The sequence below is a fragment of the Saccostrea echinata genome, unplaced genomic scaffold, assembly GCF_033153115.1.
Source record: "Saccostrea echinata isolate AGI-Se365-2 ecotype Australia unplaced genomic scaffold, CSIRO_AGI_Sech_v1 ptg000001l, whole genome shotgun sequence".
NCBI classification, from domain to species: domain Eukaryota; kingdom Metazoa; phylum Mollusca; class Bivalvia; order Ostreida; family Ostreidae; genus Saccostrea; species Saccostrea echinata.
Window position 1 is genome coordinate 27,200,788 of NW_026889750.1, and position 17,688 is coordinate 27,218,475.

At 33.8% G+C, this 17,688-nt stretch overlaps 1 protein-coding gene across 2 annotated transcripts; it reads left to right on the forward strand.

Moving 5' to 3' along the window:
- The first annotated feature begins 239 nt into the window (after positions 1-239).
- LOC133188351 (SH3 domain-binding protein 5-like) lies at positions 240-10,925 on the forward strand. Of its 2 annotated transcripts, XM_061323735.1 has the most exons (8): positions 240-320; positions 624-686; positions 891-1,019; positions 3,962-4,123; positions 5,333-5,463; positions 6,667-6,732; positions 7,758-7,800; positions 7,999-10,925. In XM_061323735.1, the coding sequence occupies exons 1-8, from the start codon at positions 243-245 to the stop codon at positions 8,977-8,979; spliced, it is 1,653 nt and encodes a 550-aa protein (XP_061179719.1). In that variant the 5' UTR covers positions 240-242; the 3' UTR covers positions 8,980-10,925. The 2 variants fall into 2 exon arrangements, with proteins under 2 accessions (XP_061179719.1, XP_061179727.1); XM_061323743.1 differs by lacking the exon at positions 6,667-6,732.
- The last annotated feature ends 6,763 nt before the right edge of the window (positions 10,926-17,688 follow it).

A 17,688-nucleotide genomic window follows, 5' to 3' on the forward strand; every position in this document is an offset into this window, starting at 1 on the left:
TACTCTCCAGCATCTCTTTCCGCGTTTTGGTGGCGCTAATAAACGCATATTTTACTATTCAGTGCAACATTATCAATGTTGCATTAATATTTTTTTCTTAATTAAAATACCAATCCAAAATTTGTTTTATTAAATATATATACAAATTTTATTAAAAAAATAATTGATAATTTTTAATACGATATAATTTGCTGTACAACTTTTCCTTCGTTAATTAGAGTAACCTTTAATACAAAATAAAGATGGCCGACCGAGATGGTCGGCTATCACCTGCTTGTCTTGATGATTTAGAGGACGAATCTTTAGATCCAAGAATTCATGTATGATCTGTAGATAAATAATACGTTCAATTTACATAACAGTGTATTAGAAATACGTGTAATACTCTTCTTTACCCGTATAAATGTCAGTGTTTTCAAACACTTGAATTTGACAGCTCTTTGTTTTGAATTTAAATACTGTAGACACGGTACAAATATCAGTGCATATGAACCAAGAAGTGGCGATATTGTTTGGATTCTTTTTTTTATATTGTAACATTACAATGTGTACAACATAATTTTTTCTGTGATTATGCATTGAATTTTGAGTCCATTTTATTGTTTTCTGTTTTTTACTAATAGGGTGAATTAGAAAGATTGAATAAAGCATCAGAAGAAATAAATAAATTAGAATTGGAACTTGATGTAAGTACTTTGATATTGAATTCATGATATTATCTCACTTTAAGTTTCAAAACTACATGGATTTTTTTTCCTGACAGATGATGAAAGATGCGTACAATATTACAAATAACTTTATTGGATTAGGATATGTTGATTTCTATATAAAATGCACATTTTTTTGTCTATTTGTTGCTTTGTTTATTCGTTAACATATATATATTTTAGGATGCTAGAGCAAGCTTTAGACAAGCCCTCACAGATTCCACACAACAACTCAATGCTTTGGCAAAAAAACTGGGCTCCTGTGTGGAGAAAGCTCGACCTTACTATGATGCCAGAATGAAAGCCAAAGATGTATGTGGACAAGTTTTATTTTAAAAAAAAAAGATATAGATTGCTTTTAGCTTTAAAAAAAAAAGTCTGAACAAATGATTTTTTTCTTGAGTTATATTTGATAGGAGAGTAAATTTTCATTGTGACTCATGGTTTTTAGCATGAAAGTATGTTCAACAGAGTCTAGTGTGTAGAATTTTGTGCAGATTCTGCTTCATCTGACTGGTCTTGCTGAGGCAAATTGGAAAAGTTATTTTGTGAGAAATAACACATAGAAGGTGTGACCATTGGAGTGAGCGCAGTTTTATATAATAGGATAGCTAATCACTTTTAACCTAGATCCGCCACTTCAAACGACATGGGACTAGACTGAGCGTTGTATGTAATTTCATAACAGAGTCTAAACTGCAATTTTTAAACAAAGAGCATTTAATCAATCATCTATGTGCAATTTTCATTAAATCAAGAAAAATTCTTTTAAATTACATTTTTTGTTTGGTAATCAAGAGAAAATGGTTTGGACAAAGGATTGTTGAAATCATAATTAGCAAAGGATTGTGGGTCCCTAGTTTACGCTAGTGACAATGCTAAAAGTATGTGTACAGTGTATTGCCATGGATTGCAGAGATGGCGAAATAGCCTTAGGTGTCCTGTAAATTGTGAAAAAATTTTCAAAATCTTCATCCTTAAAATCTTCAAGACATGTCATAAATTGATTTTTAATACACCCCAAAGAAATATCCACTACGTATAGAGACTTTTTTTTTTCATATGTTCATTAGTCATATTCAAGTCCTGGCAGTTTCAAGTTCATGAATTATTAAAAATCGTTATTTAAGGTAGATCAGTAAAAAAAGAATAAATAACAAAAAATCATTTATATCAGAATGCATATTTAACCCCATCTTCGCTAGCCAAGGGTTTCTGATACGCTACTCTCCTCCTAAGCCCTTGGCATACGGTGTTAAAAAAGTTGGGATTTTTTTCTCAAGTTGTGATTGGAGTTGATCGACATCGTTCGAGCAATCAGCAATTGTTTTTTTGTAAATGACGATATTTGCGTTCGGGATATATCTTGACTCTTTAATTAGGGGAATGAAAAACGCAAGTAAACAACGATCCGTAAGATAACATGCCATTCTATGAATAGCTATATGGTGTCTTCCAATATCTTAAGCTATGTGCAAAATATGTGATTAAGAATCAATACTGAAGATCTAGATTTGCATTTTAACATGTTTAAATAACAAATTAACATAACTCAATACCTTCTTGTTAATTATTCTTTAAAAACATTATTTTTTTTAAATACGCTTTTTATTTCTGTCGATGACGCAATCTGTGCGTACCTGGTAAGAATTGTGATCACGTGACGAAAACAATCCCGTCTTTTGTCAGCACCGTATGCCAAGGGTGTATGAGGAGAGTAGCGTATCAGAAACCCTTGGCTAGCGAAGATGATTTAACCCTCCCTCTCTCTTTCAAAAGGTTCAAATTATACTTAAATTAATTTCCTGATTTCTTCAAATAATATCACTGATCACCATGTTTGATTAAGATTCAATGAATTGCTTCAACACATAGCCGTAGGAACCCAATAGTTTTGCCGATGTATAGAATACTATAGAAAGCACAGCTACTATATGCTTGTGCCCCCTCAATAATAACGTTTGATGACTTTTTGGCTTGTCAAGGAATTTTTGAAAGTTGATGTTGCCCTCCAAACTGAAAATATATGGTTGTGCCCCCCAAACTGAAATTACTTCCTACAGGCCTGCAACAATCCTAAGTACATGTACTTTTGAAGTGAAAATGGCATAAGTTAAGTAACTGAGTAAATTTCAAGTTTAAAATGGTGCCATAAAAAAGACAAATAAGTCATGAACTAAATATATTGACCAAAAAAGTGCAATTCACTATCCAATATAAAATTCACAGGTGTCATGTGCCTTGGAGATAACTACTGTGGAAACATTTGATTTCGTAATGGCTCAGTGGAATCATGGGTGTCTCTCATCCATGAGTTTAAATCTTTTATGAATTAATAAAGAAGGGTTACAAAGACATATTTCCTTTTGTAGGTATAAGAGAATACCTGAAATTACGTCCACTCGAACCTGTAAAATTTGCGCAATCCACAAAAATTGGCCCCCACAAATATTAATGATTCCACAGTAATCTTATCCCTGTCTACTGTAGGTGAAATTCACAAGGTAATCAAACACCCCTGTGTATACACAGTAATAATTTTTAAAAAAAAAATAGAATCAAGTTAATTTGGTGTGAAAAACTGCATGTCATGCAGTTTAAAGTTATATGAATAATATAATTCACAACATTTTAATAGATAGTTTTCCTATGACGTATTTTTCCCCGGAGTTATTCCCCTTGGCCATCATTTTAGAGGTCAAAGTAGTGAATTTTCATCTTTGAGCAACCAAATTAAATCATGCCTGCCAGAAATACATGGGGAAAATATTTACAGTATTGTAATTATGAATTAAAAGATGCTTTAACAAACATATATTCATTAGAAAAACAGTGTTATCTTCACCTCAGTGCCCAGTATAACAAATTGAACTTGGTTGAATAATGAAGGGATCTGGGAATGTTGACCTACAATATGGCGGCCATGGGGAAATAACTCTTGCTTATTAAAACCATCTATAAGCCAAGATGAATAGACTAAACACTTCAATTGCAGGTAAAAGTGGGAACTTTGACGATGTGGACACATTGACGAAATTGACAAACGACCAAAAATCGTCAAAGTTTACACTCATCAACTTTCACATTCTTATTAAAGATCACCGTTTTCACCCGCCATATTTCTTAAATATCAAAAACTTTCAACCCTTCAATAAAACCATGTTTATAGTAAATATACAATTTGTTTTGATTTCATTAAAATAAAGGAATATCTGAACTTTGTATTCTAGCCTTTTATTGTTACTATTCATTAGGCCCACATTGAGACCCAGAAGGCAGCATTGAGGTTTGAAAGAGCATGCAGTATGCATGAGGCAGCAAAGGAAATGGTACAGTTAGCTGAGCAGGGCTACATGTGTAGGGAGGAACCATCAGACCCTGCCTGGCAAGAGATGCTGAATCATGCCACAATGAAGGTCCCCAACACTAATATTTTATTTCTGGCTCCTCATCAACATCTGTTCAAATAAAATTTTTGTTAACATAACATGTGTACAAATTCCCATGGAATATTTAATAGTAGGATTTATTTATTTATTTTTTTTTTAATGGAATGTAATTGATAGGTCATAAAAGCTATGAAAATAACAAATATTATTAGAAGAACAGTTGGGAAGTTACAGTGATTTAAATACTGTGGGAAAGATATGTCAACAAATAACAGACTTGTTGTGCCCTAAAATGTTACAATGAATATTTTCACTATAGAAGACTACCGTAATAATAATGTAAGGTAGTATGATTATTACAAAGAAATCTCAGGGATCGACATTAACGGTTGTCCGATTGCCCGGGGCAAGTAAATTCTCAGTTTGGGCAAGTGAAACTGCTGATGTACTTGTCCGATCGGGCAAGTGAATATTTCTGATAGATTTTTTTTTTTATCTTACATTAGTTTATAAACAAAACAATAAATTGAACGTCTGATTTCTACCAGGAATATGACATTGTTTTTGTATTTGAAAATTCCTCGGTAGCGTTTCTAGATCATACAGTTTATTAAAAATCAGGTTCGTTATTCCATTTTTCTTTCGTGGTTGTTGACAAAAATACGTTTTTCGTCTGACAACTTTCTTTACATTCTTATTATGAATATAAAATAGTTCCTTCAATCACAGAACATAAAGAACACCAGTTATTCTCGGCGCACGATGTATTCTGATCAGGATATGTATGTTTCGAAACATGGAAACTGATTTCCTTTAGCGTGGCATCAGTTTTCAGGGGAAAAAATTCAAAATTTACAAAAAGATCGTACAGAAAATAATTTTCAAAGATATGAATTTTATTTTAAAGGAAATATTGCTGCATGGCAGTGTGAGTTACAAGTATTTAAATTGTAGCATCACCGGCACATCATTTTTTTTCTTCTGGCACTTAACTTGCCATATATAGAGTAATATCTCACTTAATTTACAATAATAAATTTAGTTACCGGTTTTCTCTTCTTTCTTATATTTTGGGTAACCAAGTTTTGCATTTGGACAAGTCAAAGTTTGAGTTCACTTGCCCGAAGGGCAATTGAATCTGAAAGTTGATGTCTGTCCCTGAATCTAAAATAAGGGGAAAAACCTCAATATAAAAATTTCATAAGCACTGTATGATAATTTTCATCTTATTGGTAGGTGAATGAAGCTGAAAAGGAGAGGAATGCAAGTGAACAGGACCACAGAAATACCATGATAAAATTCCAGGACACAGAGGAAGTTGTCCATCATTTACAGAGGGAGCTAAAGAGAGCTATAGCCAAATCTAAGTATGTCAATTCATTATCAACACCTGTCACTCTTATATGTATACAGGGAAAAAAAAATCTGCTTTTTAGCTCTACAGGTCAGAGACCAGAAGAGCTTATGGGATAGTAAGGTGTCCGTCGTTCGGTCTGTCTGTCCATCTGTAAACAATTTTTCAAAACGCTACTCCTCCTACAGTTTTAGTCTGATTTCAATATAACTTGTCACACAAGTAGACTACACTAAGATACATAATTCTTTGTATCCGTTTTTGATTTCAATGAACGGTGTTGCCATGGTTACTAAAAATAGAGATTTCTGGGAAGTACTTTCAAAACACTACTCCTCTTACAGTTTTGGTCTGATTTCAATATAACTTAGCACACAAGTAGACTACACTAAGACACATAATTCTATCTATCGGTTTTTGATTTCTTTGAACAGTGTTGCCATGGTTACTAAAAATAGAAATTTCCTTGAAATACTTTCAAAATGCTACTCCTCCTACAGTTTTGATCTGATTTCAGTATAACTTGGCACACAAGTAGACTACACTATGATACAAAATTGTTTTTATTGTTTTTTGGATTTTGTTGAATGATGTTGTCATGGTTACTAAAATTGAAATTTCTGTAAAATTCTTTTAAAAGGCTACTCCTCCTACAGATTTAGTCTGATTGCATTAAATCTTAATAATACAAAAGTCTCAATAAAACAAAAAGAGACTACACCAAGGATCATTATTCTATGTATTGCTGTTGCAAAGTTTCAAGTCCAAGTGCTACTTTTAAGTACAAACCAGTAGAGCTACAGTCTTGTCAGAGACTTCTGGTTACATCCCACATCTTTTTTTTTTCTTCCAAACACAAGTTAACATTGGGTGATAAATTCATTATATCTCTGGTAAATTTACATTTTATCATGTGTATCTTATATTTTTGAAACATTGACACATATTTTTGATGGCACTTTAAGAACTAAGGTTGAAAACCAAGTCTTCTGGAAATGGACTTGCATGGATGGCTGTCTTTTTTGTTTGTTTTTGCTATGACCAATTTAAGTTTTGGACTGATCACTGGGTATTGGATATGTATGAATTACTGCTCATTTTCAATTATCACTAAAACATTCTTTAAGGTAACTGTATGTATTTATTTGTCTGTGTTGGTTTATGGAAATTTGGCTTTATTCCTCTATAACATGCATTTACCTATTTCTGCTCATAGTTTTTCAACTCGTCGAAGTTTCCTACAGATGAGTGATCTTGTAAACCAATATCATTTAACAATGTTGTAAGTAGTTGTTTGATACTAGGCATGAGTCCTAAACAGCTCTCTTAATTTTGTTTCACACATCAGCCTTTCCTTTGCCCTTTTGTCTGAAAGGAGATTTTTTTCCTCCTTTTTTTCTGTTTTTTAACAAGATAGCAGTACTTCATTTTCTGCCAAGTCATTAGTGCATGACTCTGGATGGGGAATTGCTATGGTATGCTTTAGTCTTGGTACATTTGTATTTTAATTGTCCTAACCATTACATTTTTTTCTACCTTTAACATGAAAAGCTTTGTTATTTGTCTGTGATTGAAATGGATCAACTCATTATGGTATCTTTTTGCTAGGCTGCATTTCATCTTGCCTCTCATTAAACATGCAACTTCTACATGTATCTTTTTCTGTATATCATTTTATTTCCATATGATTCAACACCAAAACTGCTAAATAAGTGAAAGCCATGTTTATGAAATTGATATTTTCTTCAAATAGACATACTCTTTACCTAAAAGACATTTTTTTTAAATATGTATGTGTATTCACCCAAATAAATGCCCCATACAGGTATAAGAAATATGGATTGATATTTATAGGACATATATATGTGTTTTTATTCTCCATAACAACTGTTCTATAGAGCAGTGATGATAAGCACTGTCATACATGAAAATAGATGTAGACAGTTGTACTTGGTGTAATACATGTAACAAAATTGACTGTATGGTATAAGGCCAAACAAAAATATATGTTTGTTAACTGTTACATGCTGAAATAAAATAGGGTCGGTAGGTAGGAATATAAACTGAGGAATTCTAAATAGAAGCAAGGGCCAGTTTTGGTACGTAATGAAAAAGAAATCCCCTAGTTCATGAAGTGTAATCTGCAAAAGGTTGTGTAGTATGTGGTTCAATAACTTTCAAAGTACTTTTTAGTCAGCTGTATGCATCTGTGTACAATATTGTTTATGAACAGATGGCCAATGCTTCTTACTTGCTCATAGTTTTGATGTTACAAAATTTTGAAGTACATGTCAATTTCTCTTTCAGGCCATACTTTGAAATGAAGGCCAAATTTAATCAAACAATGGAGGTAAGAGTTCAGGTCACTGAAACCCTCAATTTAAATGTATCCAAAACTTGTTGAGAATTGGTAAACATATTTTCTTATGAATATTCAGAATTAAATAGAATAAATTCCAAATTATAAAAAATGGCTTCTTTTGTAATTTTAAATAAAAATTTAATGAAAATGTAATTTCAATGCAAGATTTTAATTTGTTTCTCCCAGGAACAGAAGCGAGGGATTAAAATTCTGGAAGAAGATGTTGGCTCAGCCAAAACCATGTACTCTGAGGCCCTTAGGAACCTAGAGACAATCAGTGATGAAATCCACCAACAAAGAATGGAGAAAAGGAGAAATGATGAGCTGGGAGAGAGGGGAGCTGGGGTGGGATCTGAAACTCCCTCCCCTCCCCCCTACAGAGACTCTGGTCACTCATATGGTGAGGGACAACATTCTGGGTCTGATACACAGGATTTTATACCCCCTTCTGTCATACATCCATCCACTGAAAAAGCAAGGAATGCCAGTTACTTAAAAGCTGTGGACAATGCTGAAGAGGAGGAGTTTCCAGTGCCAAGTTTAGAGAGTGAGTACAAGTCCCTCCCAGAACCTCACAGACCAGCTTTAAGAACTCGTAGTGTTCCAATACAGGATGATGTGTTCACTGAGGACCAACGTGACAGGAGTCAATCATTGAGACACTCTCTGCCAAATCCAGTAAAGGTAGATCAAGGTCAATCCTCATCTGACCCCTCAAGACTTAACAAAACAGAATCTCCTACTCGTTCAAGAAAGAAACTTCAGGCTGGAGGGTTAATACTCAAAATAGACTCAGGTATGGACCCCTTAGCAGGAATCCAGAGTGCTCCTTTAAAACCTACTCGTTCATCAACAAGATCTCAGGGCAAGTCTCGAAGTAGTAGAAAGTCCAAGAATGCTAATGGTATCTCTCCTCAATCGAGCGTGCTCAGTATTCCCAGTGGAGATGATGGGGAGAGTTCAGACTGTGAGAGTGTGGTGAGCACAGGACCTATGTTGGATGATGATCAGGTCTTGGCTCTCACACTGGACTTTGATGATAAGATCACCATTGAGGAAGACTCCCCACCAGCTCATTTAGATTGGCGTCGGAAGAGCCTCCCCCCAAACCTTAGTCATTTAGAACACTTTCTACATAAACCTGTAGCTGATGATAAAAATGCCTAGTGGATTTTTACTAGGTTGTTATGTCTGTCAGACAAGTACATCTTTTATTGTTATACATTGTTGTAAACTCAGCTTTCCTTCATAATGATTTTTGCGTGACAAAAAAAGAAACAAATCCAAAATATTTGGGTCAGTGGTTAAAAAATTCATTTACTTTTAAAAACATTCCAGTTGAATAATATTTATCGCTTTTCTCACTGAAATCAGGCTTTATAATAGTGCTTTAAGCTCATGTATGTCTGAAAAAAAAAAAACAAACTGAAAGTATCAGATAGTGGTCAAAACTGATTGTGGAGAAAGCTGTATTACTCTAGTGTTAGTGATCTGTGTTCCTCTGAGAACAGGGTATCTTTGTTGGTGCTTGTGTATCTGCTGTATCATGTATTAGTTCTTCCTTTTAGTGACTATATAGTAGTGTGGATCAAGTGACTTGCATACCTTGCTTATGTTAGACAGACATCTTTCTTTGGTACTTAAATTTGATTCACCTTTCTAATGAAATGGATTAAAAAGTGTTTTATTGTCTATTTTGGAGATGCTGTATGACTTTTCCTGCAGTTGATTTTCGAACATACAAGATATCCAATGTATAATGGCACAGATAATAACTTTTTAGTGAACTTTTTAGAATTTTTTTTTTCAAATAAAATCTTTTTTAATCTTTCAGTTATATTTTCAGTCAGTCATTTTCTATCATATACATGTAAATGTAGTCCTTCAAAATTATGTCTTTGTTTCAATCATCTACCAGGTAACTCTAAAATTGTGAAATAAAGTCTGGGTCATTAGACATTGGATACTTTAACAGGAGATAAACCTAGTCAATTCATAATACCTGATCAGTATTTTCACATTATGTCTGTTATGTGATTTTACATTAACAATGTTTTAGAAATATTGATATTCCGAAGAGAAAAATGGCAATTTTACATTTTAAACAAAATTTTTGTATATGTCCTCTGAAATGTACTGCTATTGTCATAAATCTGATGATTTTAAGAGACTTAGAATTGAATTCTTTCTGATATCAGAAGTACAGTTGAATATTTGTATTATCAAATCTCCATTTCTTTTTGAGATAAGTTTTCAGTGCCTCATAATGTGAAGCATAATCAAAATAAATGTCGTATTCCTCAAGATCAGGCTAGTATTATCCACATAGCTCTTGATTTATCTTTATTGATATTATGTGTGAAGTTTTTAAATATATTTGAAAAAGGTTTGGTGTTTGGTAGTACTGCCTCATTTTCTACAACCTTTATTGTCTCCATCATTGAAAATGGAGATATTTAATGAAACCTTGTTCCCCTATCTGTCTTTCTTTGATATCTGCACTTTAATAAATAGTACCAGTAGAATGAAAATTTCCATGTACACTATTGTTTATTTTGATAATGTCCTCCCTTATTTGCTTTGGGGTTAATTAATGAATTGAAGGGTGTGGCATTTATTTTTTAGTTGGAAAAATTTCAGACATCAAAATTACCATAGAACAGTTCCATTTTGGATGTTTGTATTTGAAGTTGTGGGTCGTAGAATGATTAAAGTATTGCGGTTACAATTTCAATTTTACTCAAACTTGTTGCTGGTTGAGACATGCATGACATTCTAGATTATTCTTCAAGTTAGATTAAAAGCATTGTTGTTGAATAAAGAGGAAAAAAAAACCTTAGTTAACACTGCTGTATTGAAAAAACCGTTTGTCTTATTTTCTTATTTTCTTGTTTAAATTTTTATAATTCAAACATTAATTGGGTGATATTTTCTTCATGATCTATTTTAGTTTACTGTTTTTATTTCTAATTATTGACATTCACAACTGTCTGTAAATCCAGTAAAAAGAAAACAAACCATTAATTTGAAGTAATCAAGAATACAACTAGATGGTTTAATACTGCATAATGTGTGTTACTGTAGGCAGTAGAAATAAAATTGCACAATACTGACTTGATATTATTTTGTTTATATGAAAATTCAAATGCTCCTACATGTGCTCCTACACTTCTTTTTGGAACCACTGAGCCATTTTCAACCAAATTGTTAACATAACATTCTGGAATGAATTAGAGGGCTAAAGGGTCTTCTTTTTTTTTTTTTTAAGGAAAATATTTGGGGAATGACAATAATTTTGCAAAAGCTTTCCAGATCAATACTGTATGACATCTGCCCTTTAACATTTGTCTATCAACCTCCAGAATCACTGAAGTCAGTTTGTTCAAGAAAATGGTTTATAGAACCATCAGAGAAAACCAATTTTTACACAAGAGCACAGAAATACAGTCATTTATGGTGATGGAAACAAGCATTCTGAGAGTATTGCATTAGCAATATTAGTCCCCTACTGGCAAGTGTAATCTGGTTCCGTTTAAGAATTGAAAATGCCATAATTCCGTCAAAAACCAATGAAGCGGAACGAAATGCGAACTTGATCTATAACTCATCAAGGGAAAGACACATACCAAAAATCAGCTCAATATCTGCAAGCGTTTAGAAAAAAAAATTGCGGAAGACCCTGAAAAATTGAAAAGGTAATTCCGTCAAAAATCGTTGAAGCGGAACAAAATGCAAACTTGATCTGTAACTCATCAAGATACACTCACATACCAGCGTTTAGAAGAAAAGTGTGGAAAACCAAGTGGGACAGACAGACGGACGGACGGACAGACAGACTCAGAGGAAACCTATAGTCCCCTCCGGTTTCACCAGTAGGGGACTAATAAACTGACAAAAAGCAGTGAATGTTCAGGGGTTAAGTGTAAGGAAGCTATGTTTTTTTTGTAAGGTCACCTGAGTCACTCGGAACTGCATTTAGTTCCATTTCAATGATTTTTGAGGGAATTATGGCATTTTCAATTTTTAACGGGAACCAGATTACACTTGCCGGTAGGGGACTAGTATTGCTAATGCAATACTCTCAGAATGCTTGTTTTTTTCCGTCAGTGCAAGTCCTGTTAAACCCCTGCACAGACTTCCGTCAATCTTTGCATATATATTTAGGACACAGTGTGTAGATGTGCATATTGCCAGGAAATTCCGATTCCTTTATTAGTCTCCTACCAGTGAAACCGGAGAGGACTATAGGTTTCCTCTGAGTCTGTCCGTCCGTCCGTCCCTCTGTCTGTCTGTCAGTCTGTCCCACTTGGTTTTCCGCACTTTTTTTTTTTCTAAATTCTTGCAGATATTGAGCTGATTTTTGGTATGCAAGTGTATGTTAATGAGTTACAGATCAAGTTTGAATTTCGTTCCGCTTCATTAAATTTTAAGGGAATTATGGCCTTTTTAATTTTTAAGGGTTTTCCGCACTTTTTTTCTAAACGCTTACAGATATTGAGCTGATTTTTGGTATGTGACTTTATCTTGATGAGTTACAGATCAAATTTGCATTATGTTCCGCTTCAATGATTTTTGACGGAATTACAGCATTTTTAATTTTTTAATGGGAACAAGATTACATTTGCCGGTAGGGGACTAATATTGCTAATGCAATACTCTCAGAATGCTTGTTTTTCTGGGGATTTGGCACTTTTCAACTTAGACTTTTGGCCATATCTTGAATATAGAGATAAACAGTTTGTCAGCGCAAATCCTCTTAAACCAATGCACAGAATCCCGTCAAACTTTGCAGATATTTAGGACAAAGTGTGTAGTTGTGCATATATTTCCAGGAAATTCCGATTCCATTATTTTTGGGGGGAATTTCTGCACTTTATAACTTATATTTTTAGCCTTATCTTGAATATAGCGATGAACAGTTAGTCAGCGCGACACAGTGTGTAGATGTGCATATTGCCAGGAAATTCCGATTCCTTTATTTTTCTGGGAATTTCGACACTTTTTAACTTAGACTTTTGGCCATATCTTGAATATAGAGATAAACAGTTTGTCAGCGCAAATCCTCTTAAACCAATGCACAGAATCTCGTCAAACTTTGCAGATATTTAGGACATAGTGCGTAGATGTGCATATTGCCGATTCCATTAGTTTTGCCCTCAGAGTTTTGGCTGTTATTGAAGAAACTTTCCAGCTAGGTACAGTGTAATAAGGAAATTCACTGGAATCAGCTTTTTGTGATGAAATTCTATGTAAAATATTTTATGACCTTAAAAGACCCCTATTGATTTTGAGATCAAAATATTAATGATTCAACACACACACACACCCTCACACACACACACACAAATCTTGGATAGATTAGTACACAAAAAGTTAATACTCAACCCCTCCTCCATCAAATTAGTGCTTTACCTTCAATAATTTCATAAGTAAAGTATATAAACAAATTTATATGACTACATACGGAAGCGTATTAGGGCCGCAGCAGTATTTTTTATCAATTTGTTATAACAAATTACTAATTTGTTTTAACAAATTACGAATTTGTTATAACAAATTGACAATTTGTTAAAACAAATTACTAAAAAATAGTGCTGCGGCCCTAATACGCTTCCGTAACTACAGCATAATTTTGTTTCCATCAATTATTTAAATATGTAAATTGTCATACGTTGGGCATGGACTTACACTCATAAACAAATCGAAATCACTGGGGAATTTAAATAACAGTTTGACAGCATTACTCCTGCACTGAATTTCCTGAAACTTTGTAGGTATTTCAGACATAATGTGTAAATTGGTATATTATCAAGAATTTCTGATTCCATTATTTATCTGCAAAGTTCAACCCAATTAAATTTGTAACATACAAAGATTTGAATGTTTTTATATGCAAGAAGCTTCGATGTGATAGTTTTTTTGCAAGTGATACCCATTTTTGAATTATATTGTGTATTTAAAGTGCACCGTGTCATTCATTATGTGTTGCGTTGTCAAGTTTGGGGGACCGTGGGGTATGTGAGCTTGCTCTCTTTTTCTTTCATTTCTGTTAAAATTGTGCAAGTTAAAAACGTAGTTTTTAGCTCACCTGAGCCGAAGGCTCAAGTGAGCTTTTCTGATCGAAATTTGTTCGTTGTCTGTCGTCGTTGTAAACTTTTCGCTTTTTCATCTTCTTGTCGAGAACCACTGGGCCAATTTCAAGCAAACTTGCCACAAAGTATCCTTGGGTAAAAGGGATTCGAGTTGTTCAAATGAAGAGCCAAGCCTTCTTCCAAGGGGAGATAATTATGAATCAAAAAAGATTAATTTTGTAACTCTCTCTACTCTACTATGGCAAGAATTTCATTAATATTCTCCGATAAACTCGCTTGTGAATTTGTTGTCGGGTGGCATAAAATTCACAACAAGCGAATTTATTGGTCTGTAGAGACGACTAGAAAGGGTTAGGAGTTGCATGGATAAAATATACATATTGGTTATAGAATATGTCTCGAATTAGAGAGTGAAAGGTAGTTGATTGACCAATGCTGAAAAGTGGCGAAATACATCCCCAAAGCGCGCAGAAAATCTTGCCGCGTAAATTGCACAATATTTGCATTACGGGATCTGTAGCGTTATAGTCAAAGACTAAAATATAAAACTATATAACGCTACAGTTCTGCAGCTACATTGTTACATGCATTATTTTTGTTTCTTTTCCGAGATGAAATGTCACGGTAAATATGTGGGGAATACCTTATTCTTCCAAACTTTTCATCTTGCTTCTAAAGATTTGTTGTCAAAAAAATCTTTTTGACAAGAAAAAACAAAACAAAAACACGTGTTCTTTTTTGTTCCTTGTAAAAATGTTTTTGGGTGTGTTAAAATTGGGCAGATATATGATGTATATTTATAGCAACTTTCGTTCTTGACTTCGTCAAGACCTGCAAAATCAATACACTTCTTTGTCATATTTGCGAGAAGAGGTTTGCACGTTTTCATTTTTTATAAGGAAAAAAAAAGAACTTTTCTTTGATTATCCCATGGAATTAATTTGGAGCGCTTATACAATAGAAAATCTCGTCTTGAAATTTTTAAAGTAAGTGAAGCGACATTAAAGATTTTCATTGTAACTCCAGCTGACGTACACGGAAAAATTCATAAAAGGTCCTCTACGAGTTATCTTTTCCTGTGAGTTGTCGATGAGAAGGGCGAGGTAAATGATTTTAGACTAAGAAGGATTGGTTTATTGGGAGTATTTCACGCCTTTTAAATGGTAGGATTTGATTTATTTCAGGGAAATCAAGTGATTTTGAGCGTTGTTTACATTTTGTCACAAGTTCTTCTTTCGATTCATCCGTTAGATGGACGTCCCTGTGTGCACTAGAAACTAGAATAAATTAGGATACTTTAAACAGTGTTAAATGCATGTGGTTCTCTTACAACATTACATGCATCAATTAAAGATAAGTTCATTTCAATGTTACCAGAGGGCCTAAAGTCGGATAGCATATAGAAAGAGAAGATCGAGTTAAAAAAGATGCGTAGGCCCATACACATGTAGCTGTAATATTAATCATTGGTAATCTCAGCATACTTTTTAGCTCACTTGAGCTCTGTCGTCGTTGTTGTAGTCGTAAACTTTTCACATTTTCATCTTCTTCTCCAGAACTTCTGGGCCAATTTCAACAAAACTCAGCAAAGAGTATCCTTGGGTGAAGGGGATTCAAGGTTGTTCAAATGAAGGGCCACGCCCTCCTGCAAGGGGAGAAAATTATGAAATAGCGAAAAATTAATGGCATCATTGAAAAATCTTCTTCTCAAGAACCAATGGGCCAGGAAAGATGAAACTGATATGGAATCATTGTCAGGTAGTGTAGATTCATATTTGTTCAAATCATGACCCCCAAGGGTAGGGTGGAGCTACAATGGAAGATCAAAATTTTACATAGGAATATATAGGAAAAATCTTCGAAAATCTTTTTCTCAAGAACAGCAAAGCTAAGATCGGTCATATTTATATGAAAGCATCCCAAGGTGGTGTAGATTCAAGTTTGTTCAAATTATGACCCCCGGGGGTAGGGTGGGGCCACAACGGACGATCAAAGTTTTACATAAGAATATATAGGAAAAATCTTTAAAAATCTTCTTCTCAAGAACAGCAAAGCCATGGTTGGTCATATTTATATGGAAGCATCCTCAGATAGTGTAGATTCAAGTTTGTTCAAATCAATAACCCCCAGGGGTAGGTTGGGGCCACAATGAAAGTTCAAACTTGTAGGGAAAAAAGTCACAGTCAAAAAAAAAAAATATATATAAGCATCCTTAGTTAGTGTAGATTCAATTTTGTTCAATTCATACCCCCCCCCCCCACTCCCTTTTAGGGGTAGGTCGGGACCACTTATGCATTTAAGATTTTCAATACTAAACTGATTTTTGTATTTTTCCTCGCCACAGTGCTCAGGCCCCTGGGCCTCTTGTTTTTGTTAGAATCTTGGTTTGAATCCACCTAGTGCCACACTTTTGAATTCTTGCCTTTTAAACATTATTTATTTGATTTTTCATAGGGGTTTGTGTATTTTCCTTCAATTATCTATCTTTTATGCATGTTTATTTTTTATACAAGAGACACTGTAGTAAAAGCAAATCGTAAATTCCAATGTAACTAAAACACAGTCAAGCAGAACTATAACCTCAGTATAGCACACTTTCTTCGAGGACAAGCATTATTCGCTTTGTGTAACTCGATACAGGTATTCTCCTCTGCAATGAGCTGCAATGGATTTCTTTATTTGCATTTACTCCGTCTTTACTACTAGTATTCGTCGGGGTTATTGAGCTGGGAACATGTATGAGCATTAACTGAGCTTAAAATATACTTCAGAATTACATTCATGTGCTTTTGAAGTCAATGTTCTAAATTCAGATCCCAAGTTTTGAAACAGTAGGGCTACATATCAGTAAATGCACTCCCTTGGAATTTCATTTATATAATTTGTATACAGTAAATGCAATTTATTTGATATTTACAAAAATGTGTTGTAAAAAAACATGTATCAAGAAAGAATTAAGACTACAGACATTACCATTACAATGAAAGTTAAAAAAAATATTTATTAATAACATTTCAAGATAACAAACTAACAATATGTTAAAAGTAGAGCTGCGCAATAATATCGATATTCCAGAATATTGCGATTTGTTAACAAAAAATATCGTATTGCGATAGGTTTTTCCAGTACCGATATACCGGCAAAATGATAGGACTTTAGATTCATGAACTAAAATGTGCAATTTAAAATGTCAGAAATTTTCTCAATCATGCCAAACAGTACCAAACGGTAAAGGTTTCTATTGTATGTTGCATTTCATTGCCAAATTGTGGTGAAATCAGCTAGAATTTTTTTGTTACCACGTATTTATAAAAGTTTTATACACTCTGCTTATAAATGGAGGTTAATAAAATAAGAAAAAAGCATTTTAACTGTTATTAAAAATATTGCAATACATATCGCAATACAGTTCCAAATATCGCAATAAGAAATTTCAACCGATACCCAGTCCTAGTTAACAGTACCATGCTACTAGTACAAAGTTAATATGTTTGAAGAGGTCACTCCTATCTCTGCATACTAGGCTACATGCATTGACTAGAAAGAAAATGACAAACGAATTAGTACAATTTCGTAGCCTAAAGTCATTGACCGGAATGGAAATTGACAAGACTTTTTCAAAGACTAAAACCAATCCCAGCTGTATAGGTCGGCACTACGTTCACAATGAAGTGTTCCTTTCCAAATATGTAATTACATATATACAAAAGTATCTGGACAATATTGATATTACACAAATGTATAAATACATGAAAAATACTATTTGCATTTTATTGTTTCAGAT

Bases quoted from the DNA above. Each gene is read 5' to 3' on its own strand.
- LOC133188351 (XM_061323735.1), top strand. From the start codon at position 243: ATGGCCGACCGAGATGGTCGGCTATCACCTGCTTGTCTTGATGATTTA. The intron at 687-890 runs GTAAGTACTTTG...TATATATTTTAG, and splicing joins AATTAGAATTGGAACTTGAT to GATGCTAGAGCAAGCTTTAG. The intron at 1,020-3,961 runs GTATGTGGACAA...ACTATTCATTAG, and splicing joins CCAGAATGAAAGCCAAAGAT to GCCCACATTGAGACCCAGAA.